Source organism: Lactuca virosa, chromosome 6, assembly GCF_052849685.1.
Source record: "Lactuca virosa cultivar CGN04683 chromosome 6, Lactuca_virosa_CGN04683_v6, whole genome shotgun sequence".
Lineage (NCBI taxonomy): Eukaryota > Viridiplantae > Streptophyta > Magnoliopsida > Asterales > Asteraceae > Lactuca > Lactuca virosa.
The window spans coordinates 232,064,715-232,086,933 of NC_136431.1; the positions used below are offsets into that span (position 1 = coordinate 232,064,715).

General features: G+C 33.7%; 2 protein-coding genes across 2 annotated transcripts; one reads left to right on the top strand and one right to left on the bottom strand.

Annotated features, from left to right (window-relative positions):
• Positions 1 to 993: 993 nt before the first annotated feature.
• On the top strand, positions 994 to 2,586 carry LOC145120971 (uncharacterized). Its single transcript, XM_079056756.1, has 2 exons — positions 994 to 1,167; positions 1,854 to 2,586. The coding sequence occupies exons 1-2, from the start codon at positions 1,023 to 1,025 to the stop codon at positions 2,435 to 2,437; spliced, it is 729 nt and encodes a 242-aa protein (XP_078912882.1). The 5' UTR covers positions 994 to 1,022; the 3' UTR covers positions 2,438 to 2,586.
• A 3,000-nt stretch (positions 2,587 to 5,586) lies between these two features.
• Positions 5,587 to 7,753, bottom strand: LOC145122823 (Cupredoxin superfamily protein). Its single transcript, XM_079058392.1, has 4 exons — positions 7,494 to 7,753; positions 7,068 to 7,180; positions 5,840 to 6,376; positions 5,587 to 5,708 (listed from the first exon to the last, which is right to left on the bottom strand). The coding sequence occupies exons 1-4, from the start codon at positions 7,636 to 7,638 to the stop codon at positions 5,643 to 5,645; spliced, it is 861 nt and encodes a 286-aa protein (XP_078914518.1). The 5' UTR covers positions 7,639 to 7,753; the 3' UTR covers positions 5,587 to 5,642.
• Positions 7,754 to 22,219: the final 14,466 nt, after the last annotated feature.

Below are 22,219 nucleotides of genomic sequence, written 5' to 3' on the forward strand. Positions count from 1 at the left end.
TGGTCTATTGTCAGGTATGTCATGGGGACCCCGCATATATTTTGCATTTGTTTATTAAATGTGAGATAGTTGTGAGAACGTGGAGTGCTATATTCAAATGGTTAGGGTTAGGTATGCCTTTAGTGTAAACGGTAGCTATGTTGTTCCAATGGGCAGGCATGAGTTCGTTGAGCATAAAGAAGAAGGCATTGGTTGCTTTGATCCTGATCACTATCATTTGGGTGCTTTGGAGTTATAGGAACGATGTCCGTTTTGCAAGGAACGCATACATAAAACAGTTTATTTTTAATTCGTATAGAGATTTTTTATTTATTTGGCTCAAAAGTAGAAACCCAAAAGATATTGGATTTGGGGTTGACTGGTTAAGAAAACCAAACCAAATGCCATAGCTTTGTAAGTTTTCGATTTCCTCTATTGCTAGAATCCGTGATCAAAATGAGTTAGGGACAAGAGGGAAATTATCTTTTGTGCACCTCAAAAGTGAAGTGAGCCAACAGTTGTACCCAACTCAAGTTTTGACATTTTAGAGACACCAAAAAATTTACCCCTTAAGGCCCAGATGCAGGCTTGAAAGTTGAAACTAAGGCCTACTTTCATTTGATAACACTTCTTTGTTGTGGATGTCCTAGAGAAAAAAGATATAGTAAGAACAATTTTTTTCTTTTTGCAAATTACGATTTATCTTTCCCTGTCAACTAAGAGACCATCAAAGAATTTATCCCACTCCTAATAACATTTCTCCTAAATGTAATAAGGTTTCTTTTTCTAGTAAATAATTGAACATGTGCCAAACCTGAAAAAGTAGTCAACTTCACACAACAAGAATCCTGGCCCAAAAGATTAAATTGCAGCCCATTTCAAATATTCCACCACAACATATGAGAAGCAATGCATCTATTCCTTAACTTGTCATGTTCCATAGCTTTAGAAACACACCTATATACTAATATATATGTATTATCCTCTATAACTTTTCAAAACTCACCTTCCCTTCAAGTTTCGTACAACATATTCATAGAAAGATGTCACTTAATTTCGACAAAAAACTCATGAAAGTTGCTGATGAATTTGCCGATTTCGACCTTTTAAAGACAAAGAACCAACCTGGTCCTCATTTTCGGACTCAAGAGACAGAATCCATGTTCATCCTCAGTGTCCAACTCCAAGGTTTGTATGAAGTTGACATGCATAAAATTTTGAATTAGCTTTTTTGATTGTTAACATAGTAAATATATTTGATGTAGTGTTCAATATTATAGGATGTATAAGAACCCAGTAAATATAATAATAATATGTTATGTCAATGTTCTATGGGTAGTGTTTGATGTGAACTCAAGGAAACAAATAAAATAATTCCTTCTATTGGAATATGAAGATGTTGTCTTGTCTGATATACAAAAGTGGACAATGTAATCATTTTATTAATTTTCATTTCTTACTCGGACAATATCTTTTCTTTCAATCAGACCTCGAATGGAATGGAATAAAAAAAATTCCAATATAACTAAATTATATTATTATTTATTAAAAATGACTAGAAAATATGTTTTTGTTTTTGTTTTTGTTTTTTTTTAGTGATCTTTTATTATCTTTCTTTTGTTATTCTCAGAAATAAAAATTTCATTAACCAAAATTAAATGATGTAGAGACTAGCGTATAGTTATAACTTGTAACTATACATTGTATATATCCATAGAAGTTCCTTTAAAAATTCGTTACATTCTTATGGTCGATCAAAACATGCTCATATAATGTAAAGACTTATCTCATATCTTATTCATTCTATTACTTTGTTCATTATATTTCATCCAACAAAACAAGCTCTTAGTTTTGAATTGAATGAAATCCTACAGGTTATAAACGAACACATATAAAGGTTGAGAGAAACAAAGATGGGAATATCACAATACATGGCGAAAAACCATTTCAAGATACATTGATGGTTGGAGGAAAAGTCATAAAGAAAGATATCAAAATGCATGGATTCCGAAAACCATTCAAAATCCCACAAGGGGTTGTTTTGGATAAAGTTAAAGCTAGGTTCAATGAAGACAACTCAGAACTTGTAATTCGAATCCCAAAAGCTACAAAAGGCTTCATCGGGATTGGAATTGAGGAGTTGAAAACAAAAGAAATCCCATCAGAATCCACAGAACTATTACATATTTATTCCAATGGAGAGTTGTCAGAGCAAGAAATTGAAGAGAAAAATGTTCAAGATTTCACACAAAATGTAAAAGAAGAACAAGTTGAAACTAATGATGGTGAAAGCAAAGAGCATGATAGCCAAGAACCAAAATTGCCACAAAGGAGGTTCAATATATGCACTCCAGTCGTGTTTGGATCCACTATCTTTGTGTCTCTCATCGTATTGGTTTTCCACTTGGTCCAATCTAAAAAACCAATAAAACAACAAAAGAAAACAGATGAAGATTAGTTTAAAAGTAGCCTTTATTAACGTTATTGATCATGAAAGATCGTTTGCTATAAGAAATAAATTTGTAATAGTATGTTATATTTATGATTTGTTTTTTATTGTAAATCACTTGTATATAGTTTAATTGGAATGAAAAGTTATTTATTGTTTCTAAATTTATTATATTTTTGCACGGGTGAAAAAAAAAACATAAAACGGAATCTAAAAATTACATGGGTTTTGTGGCTGCAAAACCCAATTATATAAATCTCCCTGTAAGTTGCCTTTTTTTCGTAAGTTTCTTCTAGTGTTTTTCTTATTTATAACATAAAGTTGTTAAAAAAAAAAAAAGTCTAAAAATTAGTAAACTAGATATATAGCAAATTATCTAAGTACTCATGTGGTTGACTAAAACTTGTAGATTCGGTTCAACTTTTGATTTCGCATTTTATTGTGGTTTTGCATTATGGTCCTTCAATTTTTCATTATGTCCGAAATTTATTTTTATTTTGTAAAGAAATTTGGGGTATTGACATTAAAACATTAAGGAGTAATGTTTTAATATAAATTAAGTAGGTGTAAGATCCGTGTAGTATACGGGTTTATTAAAAATAAAAGTTTAATATAAAATTATAAGCATTATTTAATTTTTAAAGCAATAGTTTAACATAAATACAAATAATATAATAAATAAAGTAATTAATTTAATATATATTCTATGAGATTTGAAACAAAAAGAAAGAAACATTTAAAGAGCATTTATTCTGATATTTATTATAATGATCTACCTTATATATATAAACCTTACTAAATTTTGATTTTAAATTTAAGAAAAAATGAAAAATACAAAAAAACAACAAGTGGAAAAAAAATAATTCAAAAAATCCTAGAAAATGACACGTGTCAAATTCAATAAGAACATGACATTTGGCAAAAATATTTTTCATTTATTAGGTTAGATTATTATATGGTATGATTTTTTCATCAATCTTTTTGTGTTCTGTAATAGCATGTCTAATCCCTGATTAGTTGGTTGTTATTATAAACATTATAGTCGATCATAATCATATTACAAAAGTAATCATGAATGAATATTTGGTAATATAAAAGTAATCGTGAATGAAGATTTAGTAATATTCATGGGGATGAATATTAAATTTTGAGATAGCAAAATTCACATGTACTCACTAGTGATGTAACGTTGTCATGTAGAAAGGGCGATTGTGTTATTCTTTAATGTATGTCAGGTTCCAACTATTACTCGTGTAATTTGCCTGTGATATATTACACAATCGTGTAATACATTGGTTGAAATTCTTCATGTCTTTATAACTTCTTCGATACAGATCTAATTGTTTAGCCTCTCAGCATAAAGTATTGTATAATTGATTAGGGGATTTTTATGTATCTAAAATAATGACTCTAAAAGTAAATAACATATAAGTAAAATTGATGATAAGTCAAAGTTTTTGAAAGATCCGATGGATTCTATTTTATGAGACCATGTTATCATTTATGATATAACATTGTATTCCATTCTATATAAATTGATACCAAAATACTAACATAGTATCTTTATTTTTCAAAGTATTTAACCAAAACAATCTCTTTGTGAAAAACAAGCTCATGAGTATTAAAGTATGTAATCTTTGGTTAACACTAACATTGATTCCAACAATTAAGTGTTTGTTAATTCCATCTCACAAAACATGTTTGCATTTCACAAATTGCATAACTTGAAATTGGCCATGGTGAAAATAGTTGACAATTATACATTTAATGAAGAAAAAAACCAAAGATTGTAGATAGATTTGAGACCTAACAAAAAGTCATGAAATCAAAAACATAGTTCTTAACTAGAAAGAAAGATAGCCACACATGACTTACTAAAATCGAACTCTAAAGCAAGATAAATCACCAAATTTAACTTACAAAATGAAAACTAAAGTGCTTTTAAGTGTTTGATTCAACAAAGTCTCTTCAAAAATCGTCTTGTCTGAACTTTGGAATACGCAAACACAGTCATGTTGCTGTTATTGGAATTCTTTACCTTCCTTTAGTTACATGGCCGTGTAACTTCGTACTTTGGAAAGCACGGTTGTGAAATTCTTCAATACATGACAGGTTCCAACTATTACACGGTCGTATAATCAATTTTTGAAATATTACATGGTTGTGTCATATACTAATTGAAACTCTTTATGCATTCATAACTTCTTTATTATATTGATCCAAAAAACTTTAAACTTTGCCCACAGCCTCTTGATGTTGTTCCAATAAACAACTAAAAGTGTGAATTTATTAACTTGGGATACTGACTTCTAACTACTAACCATCTACTAACCATCTGTTAAAAAAAACAATGTGCAATTAATAAACTCCCACAAAAAAACAATGTGCAATTAATAAACTCCCACAAATTTCCTGAAAAGGGACAATAAAAACATAAACTAAAATACAATGAATGACATTAAATAAACATGTAAAAAAGTGCATTATATACACTATAAAAGAAAGAAATGGTTCTAGGATAACAATTTAAAAAAATAATAATAATTTATAATAAATAAATAAATAAGTAAAGGTCCGTAAGTGATCCCTACCATCTCGTCACTTTAGGCTTCTCTCTTGCTACCAACCTCTTGAGTTGCAATACACAAATTTTGCATTGAAAACTTATTGTTCTAACCTAATAACCTTTATTAAATTGTTCTAATTTTTATAAAATTGAAGTGTTACAACACGCATGTATTAATATTTTTATGAAAATTAAAGTGTTACAACATCCATGTGTGCTTCCAAAGGAATATGAGATTGCTTATGGCTATATTTCAACCACACAGGAATATACCACATTAAGGTCAAGATTCCTACCTTATATGGAAATTTTGATCTATAAGTTTTCATTCAAAAGTCCTATGAACTAGAGAAATCTTTTGACACCACGAACATAGAAGCTTTGAGGACAAATATATATATACAATGACATTGCACTCTTTGTTCAATAACAACAATAATAAAAGGGAAAGAAAATATGAACAACAAAGCAGCCAATTATTCTAAAGTAGGGTCCAAAAATGATCCATAGAAAGATTGGTACAATAATCATCAAATTTCACCATATTAATTCAAATCTCACATGCACCTACCCCACCCCCCCCCCCCCCCCACCCCACCACCCTAACCCGAATCCACTTTCTCTTTATACATAACCTGCCACCCATTTTCACAGCAACACCACTAACAAAACCACACACCAAAAAGCTTTAACAACGCTTACAAACCCCACAACCTGCAAAAAGAACAAAAAAATTCCAATAATCATCATCACTTTATTCCCCACATGCATGGTTATGTTCTTCACATTAAATAGATTATTTAAATGATTACTGAAAAAAGAAATTATGTAATGATTACTAATACCTGTAATAATCTATGATGACCAGAACTTGGCACCGGTCGTATGGTGGCGGAATCCACTTCTCCGGTCGGCAAAGGCACCGCCGGATTACTGTTGATGAAAGGTAAAGAACTGCCGCCTTTTCTTGGACCACCACCCATGGGCCCACTCGTCGGAAAAATTGCATTCATCGGAGATGGGCTAGGAGATGTTAGTTCTTGTGGAAGGTTAGGCCATGGGTAAGATGGAGACGATGATACAATACCTCCACCTCCACGTCCACCACCACCGCCGCCGCTAGAGCTAGTAGGTGGTGGGGTTGAGGATACAGCTTTCCCATGACCACCACCGGAGCTAGTAGACGGTGGGGTTGCAGATACAATATTCCCAGAGGGTGGCTGTGCCGCCGCCGTCGGTGGTTGAGGGAGTGGTGGCGCCGGTGAACTTTCCGGCGTGTGAGAAGAGTAGACTTTAATGGCGAGCTTGTGGTCGTCGTCGCAGGCTTTTGTGGAGACATTTTTGAAGGCGAAGTAGAAGGAGCCAAGACGCGATGGATGCCACTTCATTCCAAAACAAAAATAAATAAATAAATTATTTAAAAGGGTTAACTTTTATATTTTTTTATTAATACTTTTGTAATTATTAAAGTTTACTTTGAATATATAATCATAAATATAACTGTTTTACTTTTTATTAAATCAATAATGAACTGTTTCAAGTAATGGTTACAAATGAGTAAAAAATGATATTTTATAAATAAAAACATCATAATTACTTTTTTTAAGGTTAATATAAATTTTATTTATTGCAGCCACATTAAACTGAATATCAGGATTTAAAATCACATAAGCAATTTTTAATGCTGTTAAAAAAGTGTCAAATTTAGGATTAAATTAAGGAGCTAATTAGAGGGGGAAAAAAGTCGACACTTTTACTAAAAGTGAAATGTATAACAGATAAAGCCGATGCTACAATGATTTAAAGGATTCAATGCTTTTTAAAAAGAAAAGTAAATGTTGTTCGTAGTTGACCTTTTTCTTTTATGGAATGTACAACAGACGATGCACGCTGTACAATGGTTTAAGACACTAATCCATTAAGTTTAAGCAAAGAAAAACACAGAAACAAACGCATGGAAGCTTTGCTTCGAATAGAATGTACAACACATAAAGCATATGATACAATGGTTTAAGCAACAAAAATAGCACACACTAAGTGTGTGAGAGAGAAAGAGAGAGTAAGAGAGATTACAGTGAAGGTGGGAGCTGAAGGAGTGAGAAGAGTTGATTCAGTGAAGTTGCACAAATTGAAGGCTCTTCTGTTCTTGAAAATGTATAGACTGTAGTTGTATTTGTGCCTGAAAACTGAAATTTCCAAAAATTAGATTAAATTAATTAAATAAAATCAAAACCCCACAAAAAAAATTAAGAAAAAGAAAGTGAAATTGGAGGTATTCCATAAAAGAGAAGCAAACATTTGCAAAAAAATGAACTTATAAAACAAAAGAAAAGTGGAATTTGGATTCATCCCACAAAAAAGAAAGATTTTGTTTGTGAGAAATGGGACTTAGTAGTTAGAACAAGAAAACGATATAAACAGAAAGGTGAAATTGGACTTATCCTATAAAAAGGAAATATAAATTGCAAAAATGGGGTTCTTGAAGCTCTTGAAACTTACTAATGGAGTCACCAATTTGAACACTAGGGTTCTTCCATTGAGAAACCCCATCAACCACAAGTGTTGAGGAATCAGTAAACTGTTGCAGAAACAGAGTGATGAAAGTGAAGAAGATTATCACACCATTAATGTATTTCACCTCCATTAAAACCCTTCTCTTCTTCTTCTTCTTGTTAACTCACTTGATAATTTGCAGAGAAATAGAGAGGTTTTAGTGAGAGTGGAGAGAAAAATGAAAGCTTTGAGGTTGATATTTGAAAGCAAAAATGGGGCTTTTTTGGTCACGGGGAGAGAGGGGGACTGGTAAATTCTTGAAAAGTGTGTAATTATTTTACTAGGGTTAATGTGCATCTTTTAATGAATGATGTACAAGTGTGTGAAGCATTTATAACCTACATGGAGAAGAAGGTGGTGGCTTAAAGTAGAAAGAGTTTGCAAAGATTTAAGGGAGGTTTGTCACACATAATGTACAACCATTATGACATGTTGTACATGTCAATGGAGCTTCGACTCTTGGTCTAGGCAAAACATGGTTTGCAAATATGTAAGCCAAAAAATAGCAACATGTTTATATTTATGAATTATGAAAATTTACAATTATCGTGTTGTGTTTTTTATTTTATTTAAAAAGAAATTGTATTTTCTAAAATGTTTGGTGTGTTTAAATTTTTTCCTGAAAATTATTATATTTTGAAATTACTTTTCAGTTATAATTAGATTTGCATTTGGTGTTAGTTATAATTAGATAGAGTTTTGGGAAAACACAATAGTATATAGGAAAATTAAGAATATTATGTTATAATACCAAAACAATATTTAGATATGTTGCTACTTTTTATTACATTTTAGAGACTCCACAATGTAAGTAGTATAAGAGTTGAATAAGGTGATGATTAGAATTGAATACGAGTTGAATGAAATGTGGATGATGACATGAAATAGAGTTGAATAGAAGAAATGACTGATCATTAAATGGTTCAATAGAATGAATAAAATGGTCATTAGGATTGAATAGATGTTTAATGAGTTGCGGATGATATTGTATAGATGTTTAATGGATGATGTCATTGAACTCTATAAAATTTAATAGATTGTAGATGTCCTTAAGATTTTGGTGGACTTGAATGGTTCATTAGAAACTCCAACCTAGGTTTACTTGCTACCATTTTATTCATTACTTTAATATTTTTGTTTTATATTAAATTATTTAACAAAAATAAAATATGTATATAAAACTGAAGTTATGTTCAATATTTGTCATTTTCATAAAAGTAAAAATAAAATTGATTGATAAAAATTTGAGTAAAAATATTTGACATCGATTTCATTTTGAACATATCCATTAGATTTGTTAATGGTGTAATCTATTTTATATTTTTTTATGTACTTTGTTATAAATTAAGTTATTATATAAAAATGATTCCGATGAAAATTGAAAATGTAAACCAGGAGGATATAATATTATAAGTTTAAAGTAAGATGGAGGGAGTAAAGGAAAATATGTAGCAAAACTGGGACCACTTTTTACATCCATCGTGGGGAAGAAACGTCCTGTGCCACATGGCTTGAACCTTATGTACACTACGGGAGAGAAAAACCTTGGACCGACCAACACAGATAGGAATAGGGTTAGCATGATGTGATTCTTTGTGGTGTTTGTTAGAATTAAACTGTAAATTATAATAATATTTGGGTGAGTATTGGTGGCATGAGTATGGCAAAAGAGGAGGTGGCACACGTGGTATTTAGAACATCTCCAATCCATTTTTATTTTTCATTTTTTTCTTTCATTTTTTCTCCAACCCTCTTATAGGATTATGAAAATGACACATTCTTAATATCCTATCCTCCTCTGCTATAAAAAATGACACAGTTTAATCATGAAATTAAGGCATTTCAGTGTGACAATGGGGGAATTTAACAACGATGCCTTTTATGACTTGTGTGATACTAATGAAATTTCCATTCGTTTTTCTTGTCGATATACATCTCAACAGAATGGTAAATCTGAACGTATGTTGTGACCTATCAACAATACTATCCGAACAATACTTTTTCATTCTCATCTTCCACCCACGTTTTGGGTAGAAGCCTTACATATGTCATGTCACCTTCTTAATATCCTACCCTCCTCTGCTGTAAACAATGACACACCATACTTCAAGATTTTTGGTAAACACCCCACATGCTCTTGCCTTAGAGTTTTCGGGTGCCTTTGCTACCCGCATCTTAATTTAACTCACAAACTTTCCCCTCGCACAACTCCATGCATATTTCTTGGTTACCGTTTTCAACAACGGGGTTACCGGTGTTACGACCTCTCCTCTAATAAAATTATAATTTCTCGACATGTTACCTTTGATGAAAGCATCTTACCTTATGGTTTCTTCACTCCTAATAACCCCCCATCGTATGATTTACTTGAAGAATTTTCTGATCACTCCCTCGTGGCTCAAAAATTTTGCACCTCCCCTCCCCCCGGTGATGTCCATGCCTCGGTTGTTACCCCAGCTGATTCCATGCTAGTTGTCACACCAGCCACTCCGTCCTCTCCTACCGTCGCTCCCACGGTCTCGTTTACTCCTTATTCGACAGCCCCTCCCCCTCATAGTTTCATAGCCCCCACTCCTTCCCACTCGATGACCACGCGGCCCAAACGCAAGATTTGTAAACTTGTTACCTGCCTTAATCTTCTAACCCAATCTGATTCATCCCTTCCTCAATCTTATTTACATGCTTTAGATGATCCTAAGTGGCTTTCTGCGATGCAATAAGAGTATGATGCTTTAATAAAGAATAATACGTGGACTCTTGTTCCACAACTACAAGGTGGTTAATATTGTTAGATCGATTTGGTTAATTAAGAAGAAGCAAAATGCAGATGGTTCCTTTAACAACTATAAGGCTCGCTTGGGGCTAATGGCAAAAGCCAACGGTTGAGTATTAATTGTGATGAAATATTAACCCGATTGTAAAACCGGCAACTATTCGTGCCGTTCTCAGTTTTTCTCAGCACTGGCCTATTCATCAACTTGATGTGAAGAACGCTTTTCTTCATAGTCAGATGCAGGAGACTATATACATGCACCAGCCCCCGGGATTCTATGACTCGTCTCATCGTGATTATGTATGCCTTTTTCAAAAGTCCCTATACGACTTGAAACAAGCCCCTAAAGCATGGTACCATCGTTTGCTGAGTTTGCTACTCAGATCGGTTTCTCACAGAGTCATTATGACTCCTCTCTTTTTAATTATCGAGTGAGACATACTTTTGCATATCTACTGCTTTATGTTGATGATATTGTGCATCCCAGGATCTACTCCAACAACTTATTACCTCTCCCCGTACTGAATTTGCCATGACTGATATGGGGCATCTTGATTATTTTCTTGGTATCTCCATTCAGCACACCAGAACCGGCATGTTTCTCAATCAAAAGAAATATGTTTTGGATATTCTTGACAGGGCTCAAATGATGTCTTGTAACTCGTTCGCACTCTAGCCGACACACATGCTAAGTTAGGCTCATCGGGTTCTCTCGTTGCTGACCCAACTCTTTACTGGAGTCTTGCTGGAACTCTTTAGTACCTCACTTTCACTTGCCTAGACATTGATTGTGTGGTTTAGCAAATCTATTTATAGATACACGACTCTCGCGAGCCTCACGTACATGCATTGAAGCTTATTCTTCACTATCTTCGAGGCACTATGGATCATGGCATCCAACTTTATACCTCCTCTTCATGGGATCTTATTGCATACTCTGATGCAGAATGGGGGGATGTCCTGTAACGCGTAGATCCACATCTGGCTATTGTGTTTTTCTGGGCAATAATATCATATCTTGGTCGTCTAAACGCCAAGCCACCATTTCTCGCTCTAATGTTGAAGCAGAATATAGAGGTGTTGCTAATGCAGTTGTAGAGACATCATGATTACGAAATCTTCTCAGAGAGCTTCACTGCCCACCAACTAAAGCAACTATCGCTTATTGTGATAATGTTAGTGTCGTCTACATGTCCACCAATCTGATTCAACATCAACGCACGAAGCACATTGAGATTGACATCCACTTTATTAGAGACAAAGTCGCCATTAGAGATATCTGTGTTTTACATGCTCCGACAAGTAGACAACGTCTCAGTATGCTGACATCTTTATTAAAGGCTTCCCATCTACACTGTTCCTTGACTTTCGATCCAGTCTAAACGTCTGACATGCGCCTCCCGTTACGATTGCGAGGGATGTTAGTATATATGTTTTATGTAGTTATGTATTCAACCCATTATTTGGCCCAAGGCCTTTTGTGTTGTATTGTATGTCGTGTATATATTTTGGCAATTATAATGAGAATGATTCATTGGGAAATATATCACATAATAGAATTCAATCAAGAAGCCTTCTAGCTAAGTGAAAACATTCTTAAAGAAATGCAAGATAACGACTATCTCAAGGATAAATCCAAATCTCATGAATTCTTTCTGAAAAAGCTTGAGGTCAATTCTAGAAATGAACCTACCTCAGGGTACACCTCAAAGATGGGGATATGAGACACACTTCCTAAGATAATTAAATTTCATAGTGTATGACAACATTGATATACTAAATGGGAGGAAATGCTCAGCTTGATTTCTAATTCCAAGCAAATTTCCTAGAAGTTAAAATTCCATAAGCACCTTAACATACTAAAAAAACATATTGGAAGTAGACGATTGAGACGATCCACATGTAACATCATCCCAAAATGGCATTTAGGTACACCTTAATTGTATCCAAATACATCATGGATGGTATACATGTTAGTGAATATCAATTTTGTAGAAGATTTAGTCTTGTGTTAGCCCCATTTTGTTTAAATGGATTTGATGATGACAACTTATTGTAAGTGACTTGTATTGTGTTAGTATATGGTGTTAGTCCCATTTTGTTCCGCTAGAAATATTACAAAGTATTGAAAAGATTACTCTTTAGACTCTTAGGCCTCGTTTGTTTTTCTATACTTTTTGAGCACTTTTCCCTTCTGGCGGGTACACGTTTCGCAAGTGCACGTCTTCTTCCGCAAACATGGAAAAAGACAAAAGATATTTAACCACTTCGAAAACAAACAACACCTTAGTCTCAAAAACGTCTTAACTTCCTATTAAAATATAGTATAATATATAAAAATATTTGACGTATATATTTTCGCTCAATTATGCCTTTGACTATAACTAATTTTATAATACTGAATAATGTAAAATTACATCATGTTATGTAAAATAATAATAATAAAGAGAGTGACTATATTCCATTAAGTATTAGGGAAATAGTTTTAAATATTACTTCTTAAAAAGAGAAAAAGGAAAGGAAAAAGAAGGTGTGGCCAGAATGATCATGATGATGTTGATGATGGGTATTATTATTCTAAAATCATTGCTCTTGTGATCAGCAACCCTCTAAAGTTCTGTGTGTGTGTGTGTTTGTGTGTGTGTGAGAGAGAGAGAGAGGGATGTTAACTGGAATCTTTGTGATTAGTTTGAGGAAGTTGAAGAACGTATAATATATATACGTGGGTTGAATTGAAAGAATAAAATCTTGAAAGAAGGCATGGTTTTGAACTTTGATACAACAACAAAGGGACAATTCAAGAAAGAAACAAACAAGCATTCTCAAATCTCAAGCACGCATATTTATATCATCTGTTACTTTTAACATCAAATAACTGCAATAGCAACAGCAACAGACCCTTTTAACATCAAACAATCTGTTAAAAACGTATTGTGGGCCAACTATCGATCATTCTATCAAAATGCTTTGATCTTTTCAACTGACTAGCTAAATTCTTTTCATTTTACCTATTATAAATAAAAGAAAACATCTAAAATGGAATGACGTATAAAAAATAAAGATTGATTTAATAAAAATAAAAGGTAAAAAATGGTTATTATTTGAATAATAGAGTAAAATTGATATTGTCTCCAAGACAAGTGCCGAAGAAAGCAATGAAGCAGGTGGTGGCGGGGGTTTGCTTCCAAAAACAGAGCCAGGGCCTGAGAACGGAGCCATGGGCCATGGGGTGGGGTTCAGACTTCAGGCCACCAGGATTTGTCCCTTTAAAACCTTAAAAGGATAGAAAATCCAGCTAAAAGACAACTAAACTTTTCTTACACACATATTTATCTTTTACTTTTCACTCACTTTTTAGCATCAAAACTATTTTCACTGACGTTATATTATCTTCTTCTTTTTTAATATTAACAGAAAAAAAAGACTATTAGAGTTGATCAAAATGATTAAGTTTTGTCATTTATGTGTTTTTAAAATTTTCTTTGTAGAAATGATCCTTTTAGATTGATAAAATTATATATGTTTATTGTATGGATCGAATGTAGACAATGCTATTCAATAAAATGATTAAAAGAATAAGTTGTTTGGTAATGTGACAACGTTCAATCTAACACAACTATTGATCATGTATTCTTACTATTTTTTTTTTCATTCATCGTTTTTCACTCATTTTCATTCTTATAGAATACGATTATCAATAAATATTCTGATAACATTCTGACAGAATGAGGAAAAAAAACTATAAAATTCTTATAAACTATTTAATTAGTGAGAATGAAAAATAATGACAATAATTATGTGAGTTTGAATGTATTCACATTATCAAACAAGATATTTTCTTAGTCATTTTCACAGAATAACATTGTCCACACGTTCGTACAATAGATGTTCATCCACATTTGGACATATATATATATATATATATATATATATATATATATATATATATATATATATATATATATATATATATATATATATATATATATATATATATATATATATAGGTTCTATGGAAAACAAAAAAACCCTAAAAATCATAAAAATCAATAAAAAAAATACTTAGAGATCACAAATCTTTTTTTTTTTACTTTATATTCTTAAAAATCGCAAATTTTTATATAATTTCGTTGAATTTTTTTTTGAAAAAAAAACCAAAATAAATAAATAATAATAAAATAAAAAATCGATTTTTTAATTTTTTTTCAACGAATTTATAAAAAAAGTTGTGATTTTTATAAATATAAAGTCAAAAAAAAAATTTGTGATCTCTAAGTATTTTTTTATGCATTTTTAGGTTTTTTTATGGTTTTTTTGTTTTCTATATAACCCTTAGGTTTACGTTCTTTGGAAAACAAAAAACCCTAAAAATCATAAAATTCGATTAAAAAAAATACTTAGAGATCACAAATCTTTTTTTTTTTACTTTATATTCTTAAAAATCGTAACTTTTTATCCTATTTGTTATATATATATATTTTTCATTTTTATTAGATTTTAGTAAAAACAAAGTTTTTTTTCTCGAATTTTCGGATTTGTTTGTTAGATTTCAAATTTGTTTTCAAATTTGTTTTTAAAATTTAGAAACACTTTCGAGAACGCCAAACGATTAATCCACGATTAATCTCCGATTAATCCTGATTTTTGCAACCATGATTTTTAGTAATTTAACCAATATAAATTTGAAATAATTATTACTTAGCATAATTAATTACATCTATTTTTCTTGTTATTCACTAAAATATCATATTTTGTTCTATTATTATGTCAGACTCGCTAAAAAAATGTTTTCTAATTCCGAATGTCCTTTTTATGGCACATAACTCCATGAAAGACATAAATTTTCAAGGTCATGGGTTTTTATTCATGAATATGTTATAGTGTAAGGATTTATGTTTCAAGTCGTGAATTTACTTTCAAAGTAGAATTTTACCAAAAGAAAAAAAACAATAACAGCAACATTTTACAATATTCAAACTCACACCCTCTCGTATACATGTCATATGCATCAACCACACATCTATCTACAATTAAATCTCATGACATTTACATTTAATATATTTCCTGAGTTTGTTTGAAAAAAAAAAGATTAACAGGATTTGAACTCAACAAGGGTTTTTTAGGTTTACCCGAGACGCTATTGATTCAAGATAAGTTTTTCATGCAGCGATATGTGGCACATAAGGGATGAAACAGGCATGAACAAATATAATGGACGAAACATACAAACTATAATAATCATTGTAGTCATCATAAATTCATAATCCATGGACCATACAAGAGGCCATGGACATGCAAGGGACGTGAGGCATGAAACATGCATATAAAACATATAAAACATACAAAAGTCCATAAGTGATGAACATCTAAGTAACTGAACCACACAAAGTCTGAAAGTCATATTGTTCACGAACCTCATTTCATCATCAAAGCATCATAATAGCCATAAAATCATCATCAAATCACCATTCAATAGTGTAGATCGAACAAAAACTATGTTAAACCGAAAAATACCAAAATGTTAGGTCTTTTGTGAAGATGATATTTGGTCTTTTTGTGAAAAACTAAAAAAGTATAAGCCAACGTTAAAGTTAATCAAGAACCTGCTAACTTTGTCAAATGGAAAAGACATACTTAAAAGTTTTCATTAAAAAAAAGTTGAATATTTAGGTTTAAACCAGAAAAATAGAAAAATATTAGATCATTTATGAAAAATATTTACTATTTAGGTTTAAATCAAAAATTTTGAAAAAATGCTTGTAGCTTGTCTAGTTCATTCATTTTGTCATAGTTAAAACTCTTTATCCCTTTATGTATTCGAAATAACATGTGCTATATTATTGGTTTATTCTAAAATTAACATTTTTGGCAAAAGATTTTCTGCTTGTTTGATTTATATAACAACAATATATTTTGAATAAATCTCGTAACTAGATAGGTCTAAAATATTAAATACCAAAACAAACATAAAACAACCACTTTAATAATCCAAAAATACACAAAAACCTAAAAAGTTTATTCTTTTTCTAGGCTCCATATTGACAAACGTGCCGTTGAATAGAAAATTATTTGAATAAGACCAATGCAAAGAATTTTGATTTTCTTTACATTTTTTATATGGAAGCGCATATTGATTCGGGAAAGCTAGAGATAGGTTTGGTCAGCCATGAGTAATTTTTTAGTTAGGTTTTTTTTAAAGAAAACTTTTATTTTTTCTGTATTTAGATATAAAATTTTATGTGATTTGAACTTGAGATTACTCTTTTAAATTTTTTAGACGGTCAACCATGTTAAATTGACTCTTAGGATGGCCAGGACGGTGAGCGCGTTGAAAAAAGTTGTGGGACGTATCGTCGGTATCTCCATGAACATCATTTTCATCAGGGCCGGCCTTATGTACATTTGAGTAAGGGTAGGGCTTAGGGCCCCAATTTTTAAGGGGCTCTACTTAATTCACAGTCCAGTTTCACACATTTACTTTTTTGTATCGATCATGCGTCTGACTCCCAAAAATCAAAAGTATTGATCAACTACAACCGGCGATTACTCTTCCTCTTCCTATTCTTCTTCTTCTCTACAATTACACTTCTGTTCTTCTTCTTCTCCATTCTCGAACTCTGATTCTCAGTTCTAGCCTTCTAGGCATCTCCGATCTCGATTTTAGGCATCTCCGATCTTGATTCTTCCACACCGATAGGGGCTGAAAATACCTTCTGTTCTTCGGTTCTTATTCTTCCTTCTTCATTCTCGGTTTCTACATAGACTCCATTGTTTAAAATCATTGATGATTTAACTATTCAAGGTTGTCACTGGACACTGAAACGGTAATGTTTTTGTGTCTTCACTTTTGATTTTTTTCATTATTTAGGGTTAATAGCCGATTAGGATTAATCTTTTCAATTATACTTTTTGATTCTAGATTTCATTGTTAACTTCTGATTGATTACTACTGACGTGAATCAACTTGGAATGAAATTTTCAGTTTTCTAAATTTGAGCTTTACATTATCTGAGGGGTGGTATAATCCTAGTTCATATCTTCTACACTTATACCGGTTGTCTTGGTGATTGTTTATTGCATCTAAAAAAAGCTAGAAAAATTAACTTTACGTCTTAAATTTATTCACAAAGCATATATACATAATAATAATAATAATAAGTTTAACTCCGCCATTTATAAATTTTTTAGTTTATTATTGCCGGTCCTACGGACGAGGGTTTATATCATTGAGTATAGTAAATGCTAAAGGGCCCGAATTTTTTTGTTTGCTTAGAGTCCCCAAACTGGTTGAGCCGGCCCTGATTTTCATCATGAAGACACATCCTAGTTGTGTGTTATTCAGCTGGCTATATAACATGCTTATTTTCTCTCTCTTTAGACTCTCTTTCTTTATACATTTCAAGCTTTGGTTACTTGTAAATAATTCATTAAAATCCAAATTAGTTCTATATATTTTTAATTAGTTTGTGAATTAGTTTTGTATGTTTTTAATATCTTTGTTAATTAATTTGTATGATTCTTTGTATTTGTTTTAAAGCTAAAAATTAAATGACTTGGAAGTGATAGAAATATAGACTTTCATGTGTTAGGGAGGACGAAGGCGAGGTTGGGCTCGCTGGCGGTTTCGGGTGGTATCGTCGGGTCATGGCCCCTTCAATGGTGGGTTCCAGCGGTTTAGGAAGGTAGGAGCTCTTCTGCGGGTTGGTGAACCCAATTCATGTAACATCCATAAAATTCATAAAAATTTAAACTTTTCAAACAATTCCACAAACCATCGTTGTTTACAAAATAGTTTCCAAAACATGTTTATTATCAGAGTTTTCCCAAAATCATAGAACAAAACACGAGGAGGTGCACGATCACGCCTTTGCCTTCCCACAGTCATCTGAGATACCTGAAACATAACCCAAAACTGTAAGCCCAAAGCTTAGTGAGTTCCCCCAAAATACCAACACAACACAAACCAACATAATCACAATAAACACCATGCATACAGAGCCTTCAGGCTGACTGGAACGCCCTACCTACCTGCAGTCTACCTGGTACGCTCACAGAACCTACAACATGACTGGCACGCCACACCGGGCCTTCAGCATATCTGGAACGTTCTCCAGGCCTTCGTCCTGACTGGTACGCCCCACTGGCCTTTAGTCTATCCGGGGCGCCTTGGGTCTGTTGGCCTTCAACACAAAGCAGGATCGCCTCAACCCAACCATACACACATTGCGTCGACACAAAATATATAACATATAATCATACAATTAACCAACCAATAACAAGCAGACAGATCTTAAAGATCACTAAGCATAGCATCATCCTATCTACCAGGATACAGATCTAACAAATAACTACATTACTCAATCATACGATAACCATGATAACAATCCAAAGGGCCGACCTTGGTGCCTTCGACCCGTAAGTACAGTGAGGAAAAATCACCTCACAACTGGATAGAACTGATGAGGCCCTCCTCTGAATCTCAGCTCTCGACACAAAACCTAAATCCACCAAGTGACCAATTCCATCAAAATCCCAAAATACCCAAATGCCCTCAAAATCAAACTTGGTCAAACTCAAATTCAACAGGTCAAGATCAACTGAGTCAACCCAACCGAGTCAAGTCAACATGGACTGACTCATGTGAGTATGCGGGACATACCGAGAAGTACGCTTAGCGTACGTAAAGCCTCGCATTGACCAGGTTACGGGGGTGGCTGACCGAGTACGTGGAGCATAGTCCCACCTACGCGGGGCGTACCCTCGTAAATCCTACAACTTCATTAAGTGCTTAATGGCTTAAGCACTCAAGCCCAAACTTCAAATCTATCGTCCAAATGCACCCTAGAGTCATAAAGTCTCCAACTTTATGACTTTACACGTCCAAAAATTCCTTAATACAAGGTCTTAATTGTAAATTCCCAAAATCCATAGCTAAAAATTTCATTGTTAATCAAGTAAGTATAAAACCAGTAGTCTGAAACATCCATAGTATTAACTCATTTCATAATCAAAAACCAATATTTCAAATAAATAAAACATGTCATAGAAGCCCAATGTATGGCCCAACAAGACTCATAACTAAGGCCCAAGCCCAAAACTATTAAGGTCCAAAACCATAATATCCATAAAAGCCCAATGTATGGCCTAATTTCCAATTGGGCCCCATTCATTCGCATGGGCCTCAACCTAGAGCCCAATAATGCTTTTCTAGTCCAAAAGATCCAAGTCAAAGTCGAAGTCAACGCTCCGAGTTGACTCAACTCGTCGAGTTTGCTCTTCAACTCGCCGAGTTCTCATGAATCTCAAAATCGTGACTTTTCGCATCAACTTGTCGAGTACTCCCTCAACTCGTCGAGTTTTTCATTTTAAGAGTCAAGACATTTCAAGAACAACTCGGCGAGTTCTCTCATGAACTCGTCGAGTGCTTCAGTCTATTAAGCCCTTCTTAATGGATTAAGCTCCTATCCTTCTGATCTAATCTCCATACTTCATATTCATACTGAAAATGTACTTTTAAGGGTAAAGTTTCCAACTTTACCCATTAATACCCTTTCTTAATGGATTTAGCTCAAATCCTAACTCTTTAAGACCTAGATCGTGGTCCACAAGCCATCAATACTCCAAACTAAGGCATATACACTAAGATTTGGACCCTATGTACTTCAGAAATACATAAAGCTTCTAACCTTCCTTCCATGCATGGCCTTTTGGAGCTTAAAAGGCCAAAATGACATCCTAAAGCTTGCATGGGGCTTCAATGGCCATAAATTTTGCACCTTTATGCCATGAAAGCCCTCCATGGTTCTAGATCTGAAGGTACACTCACTTGGGACGTCCATTTCCCAAGGATCATGCTTCTTGGACCAAAAACTCAATAAAGTGATAATAGGGAGATCTAAGAATTCACTAAGCAAGTTTTATACTTGCTTACCAGAAAATGCTGCAAATGGGGTGGAGTTTCTGGATCTATAATCTCCTTCTTGAGTCCTCAAGCTTCTCCTTCTTCCTCAAGTTTCACAGGCACAAGATTTCTCTCAAAAATGTCTCACAAACTCACACAATGCATTAGGGTTTCGAGATCTAGGGTTTGGGACTTGGAGGCTGGAAATGAGGCCAGCCTATGGAGGTTAAAGTGTTTAAATAGGGTGCAAAACCCTTAAAATTAGGGTTTCATCTTTCAGCGCCAACTCGTCGAGTTGGACCTCCCAACTCGTCGAGTTGGTCTTCCAAAACGCGCATGACCCATATTCCTACTCATCGAGTTTTTGCCTTAAACTCAGCGAGTTAACCTTTAGAATCGATGTTTTATTTCCATAATTACCCATCTAAATTCCGGGTGTTACAACTCTCCCCCACTTAATTTAGATTTCGTCCTCGAAATCGCTCTTTATTAATACTTATGCTAATACAATCAACTTGATGATCATGACCGGAAGTTCTGCGCGTAAAACAACCTTCTCCAGGAAACCAGAACTCCTATCCTGGGAATAACACCCGAACCTTCCTCCCTTGCAGCCATCTCTGCCTTCTGAGACCCGACATCTATAATGACCTGACTTCCCGACAGCTCGCCCGTGTTGAAACCACCTACTCCTCCACCCAACTGATGGCAAGCCAATCATAACCCTTCCAACTATGATCATACAATGAATACATAGAATAATTCTTCAAACACGGTGAAGACGAATCCTCAATCCTTTCAAATAAAACCTACCCTACTTCACCTGAAATTCGAAGCCGAAGTCTCAATGGCCTGACTCCTTGTCGGATCTGCCACCAAACCATCCTCATATAGTTTCGCACCACACAAATTGCTTCCAATCCCTGCTCCCCCTACTATCTCGAACGGAGCAAAGTCACCAACCATATACCGCTACAGAACACTCATACTTGACAGAAGGCTCAGATAATCCTTCGAGTAGAAGATTCATCCCTGCAACGGTTAGACTCATACGAGAGCTACGCAACAGAGTCAAATCAACTACTTTGAGATTATTTAATCCCACTGCGAGTGGCTTATCACTTCCCAATCAATCAGTTACTCCCTCCGTACATGGAATCCTAAAACACCAATACTGCCCGAAACACTGAACTGCCTGAAACACTAAACTGCCTGAAACATTGAATTGCCTGAAACAGTATGTTGCCTCCCGGCTGCTTTCCAAAATCCATCGAGACCTCCCTGGTCTCAGTTCGTCTTCCAGTCATCTGAGATACCGGGTTCCATCCCGGTTCCTGAGCCAAAAGACTCCCACACAGTCGCCCCACATGACTTCCGAATGAAATAGTTTCCATTAGTCATCTTGCCACTATGGCTCTAACGACCTTCTGATCCAACCAATCGGGTCCATACGCCAATCCTGATGTCACCAAATCCAAGGCTAATAATAATTGCTACATCACCAAAGATAGCCTTATATCACAAACGACTTTACGTGGTTCATTGCTTCCTTGACCTCATGATTTATGTGGTGTTCCTGTTGGATTAGGTTTCTAAGCCCATAACTATAATTGGTATGTACTTGACCCGATAGTAGCATGGTCCATTTCGGGTTGCCTTCATCAGGACAATTTAATAGGATGGATATTTGAGTAAGAGGTTATTTGTGATTTATAAATATATTATAAGTATAATATATTAATTGAGAAATCATATTATTTAATTAGTATTGATCAAGATTTAATTTGGAATTAATTTAGTGGTCAAAAGAGACTAATTAAATTAGCGGGGACTGATTATGTAAATCAGTGAGACATATGGTTTGAATGATCCATGATTAATTTGTAATGGGCTAAGCTTATGTGAAATTCCATAAATTTTTAGTCCATGTAAGTTATGGATTATAAGCCTAAGTGTAAGAATTAGGGTTACACATAACTCTTGGAATTCTACACTATA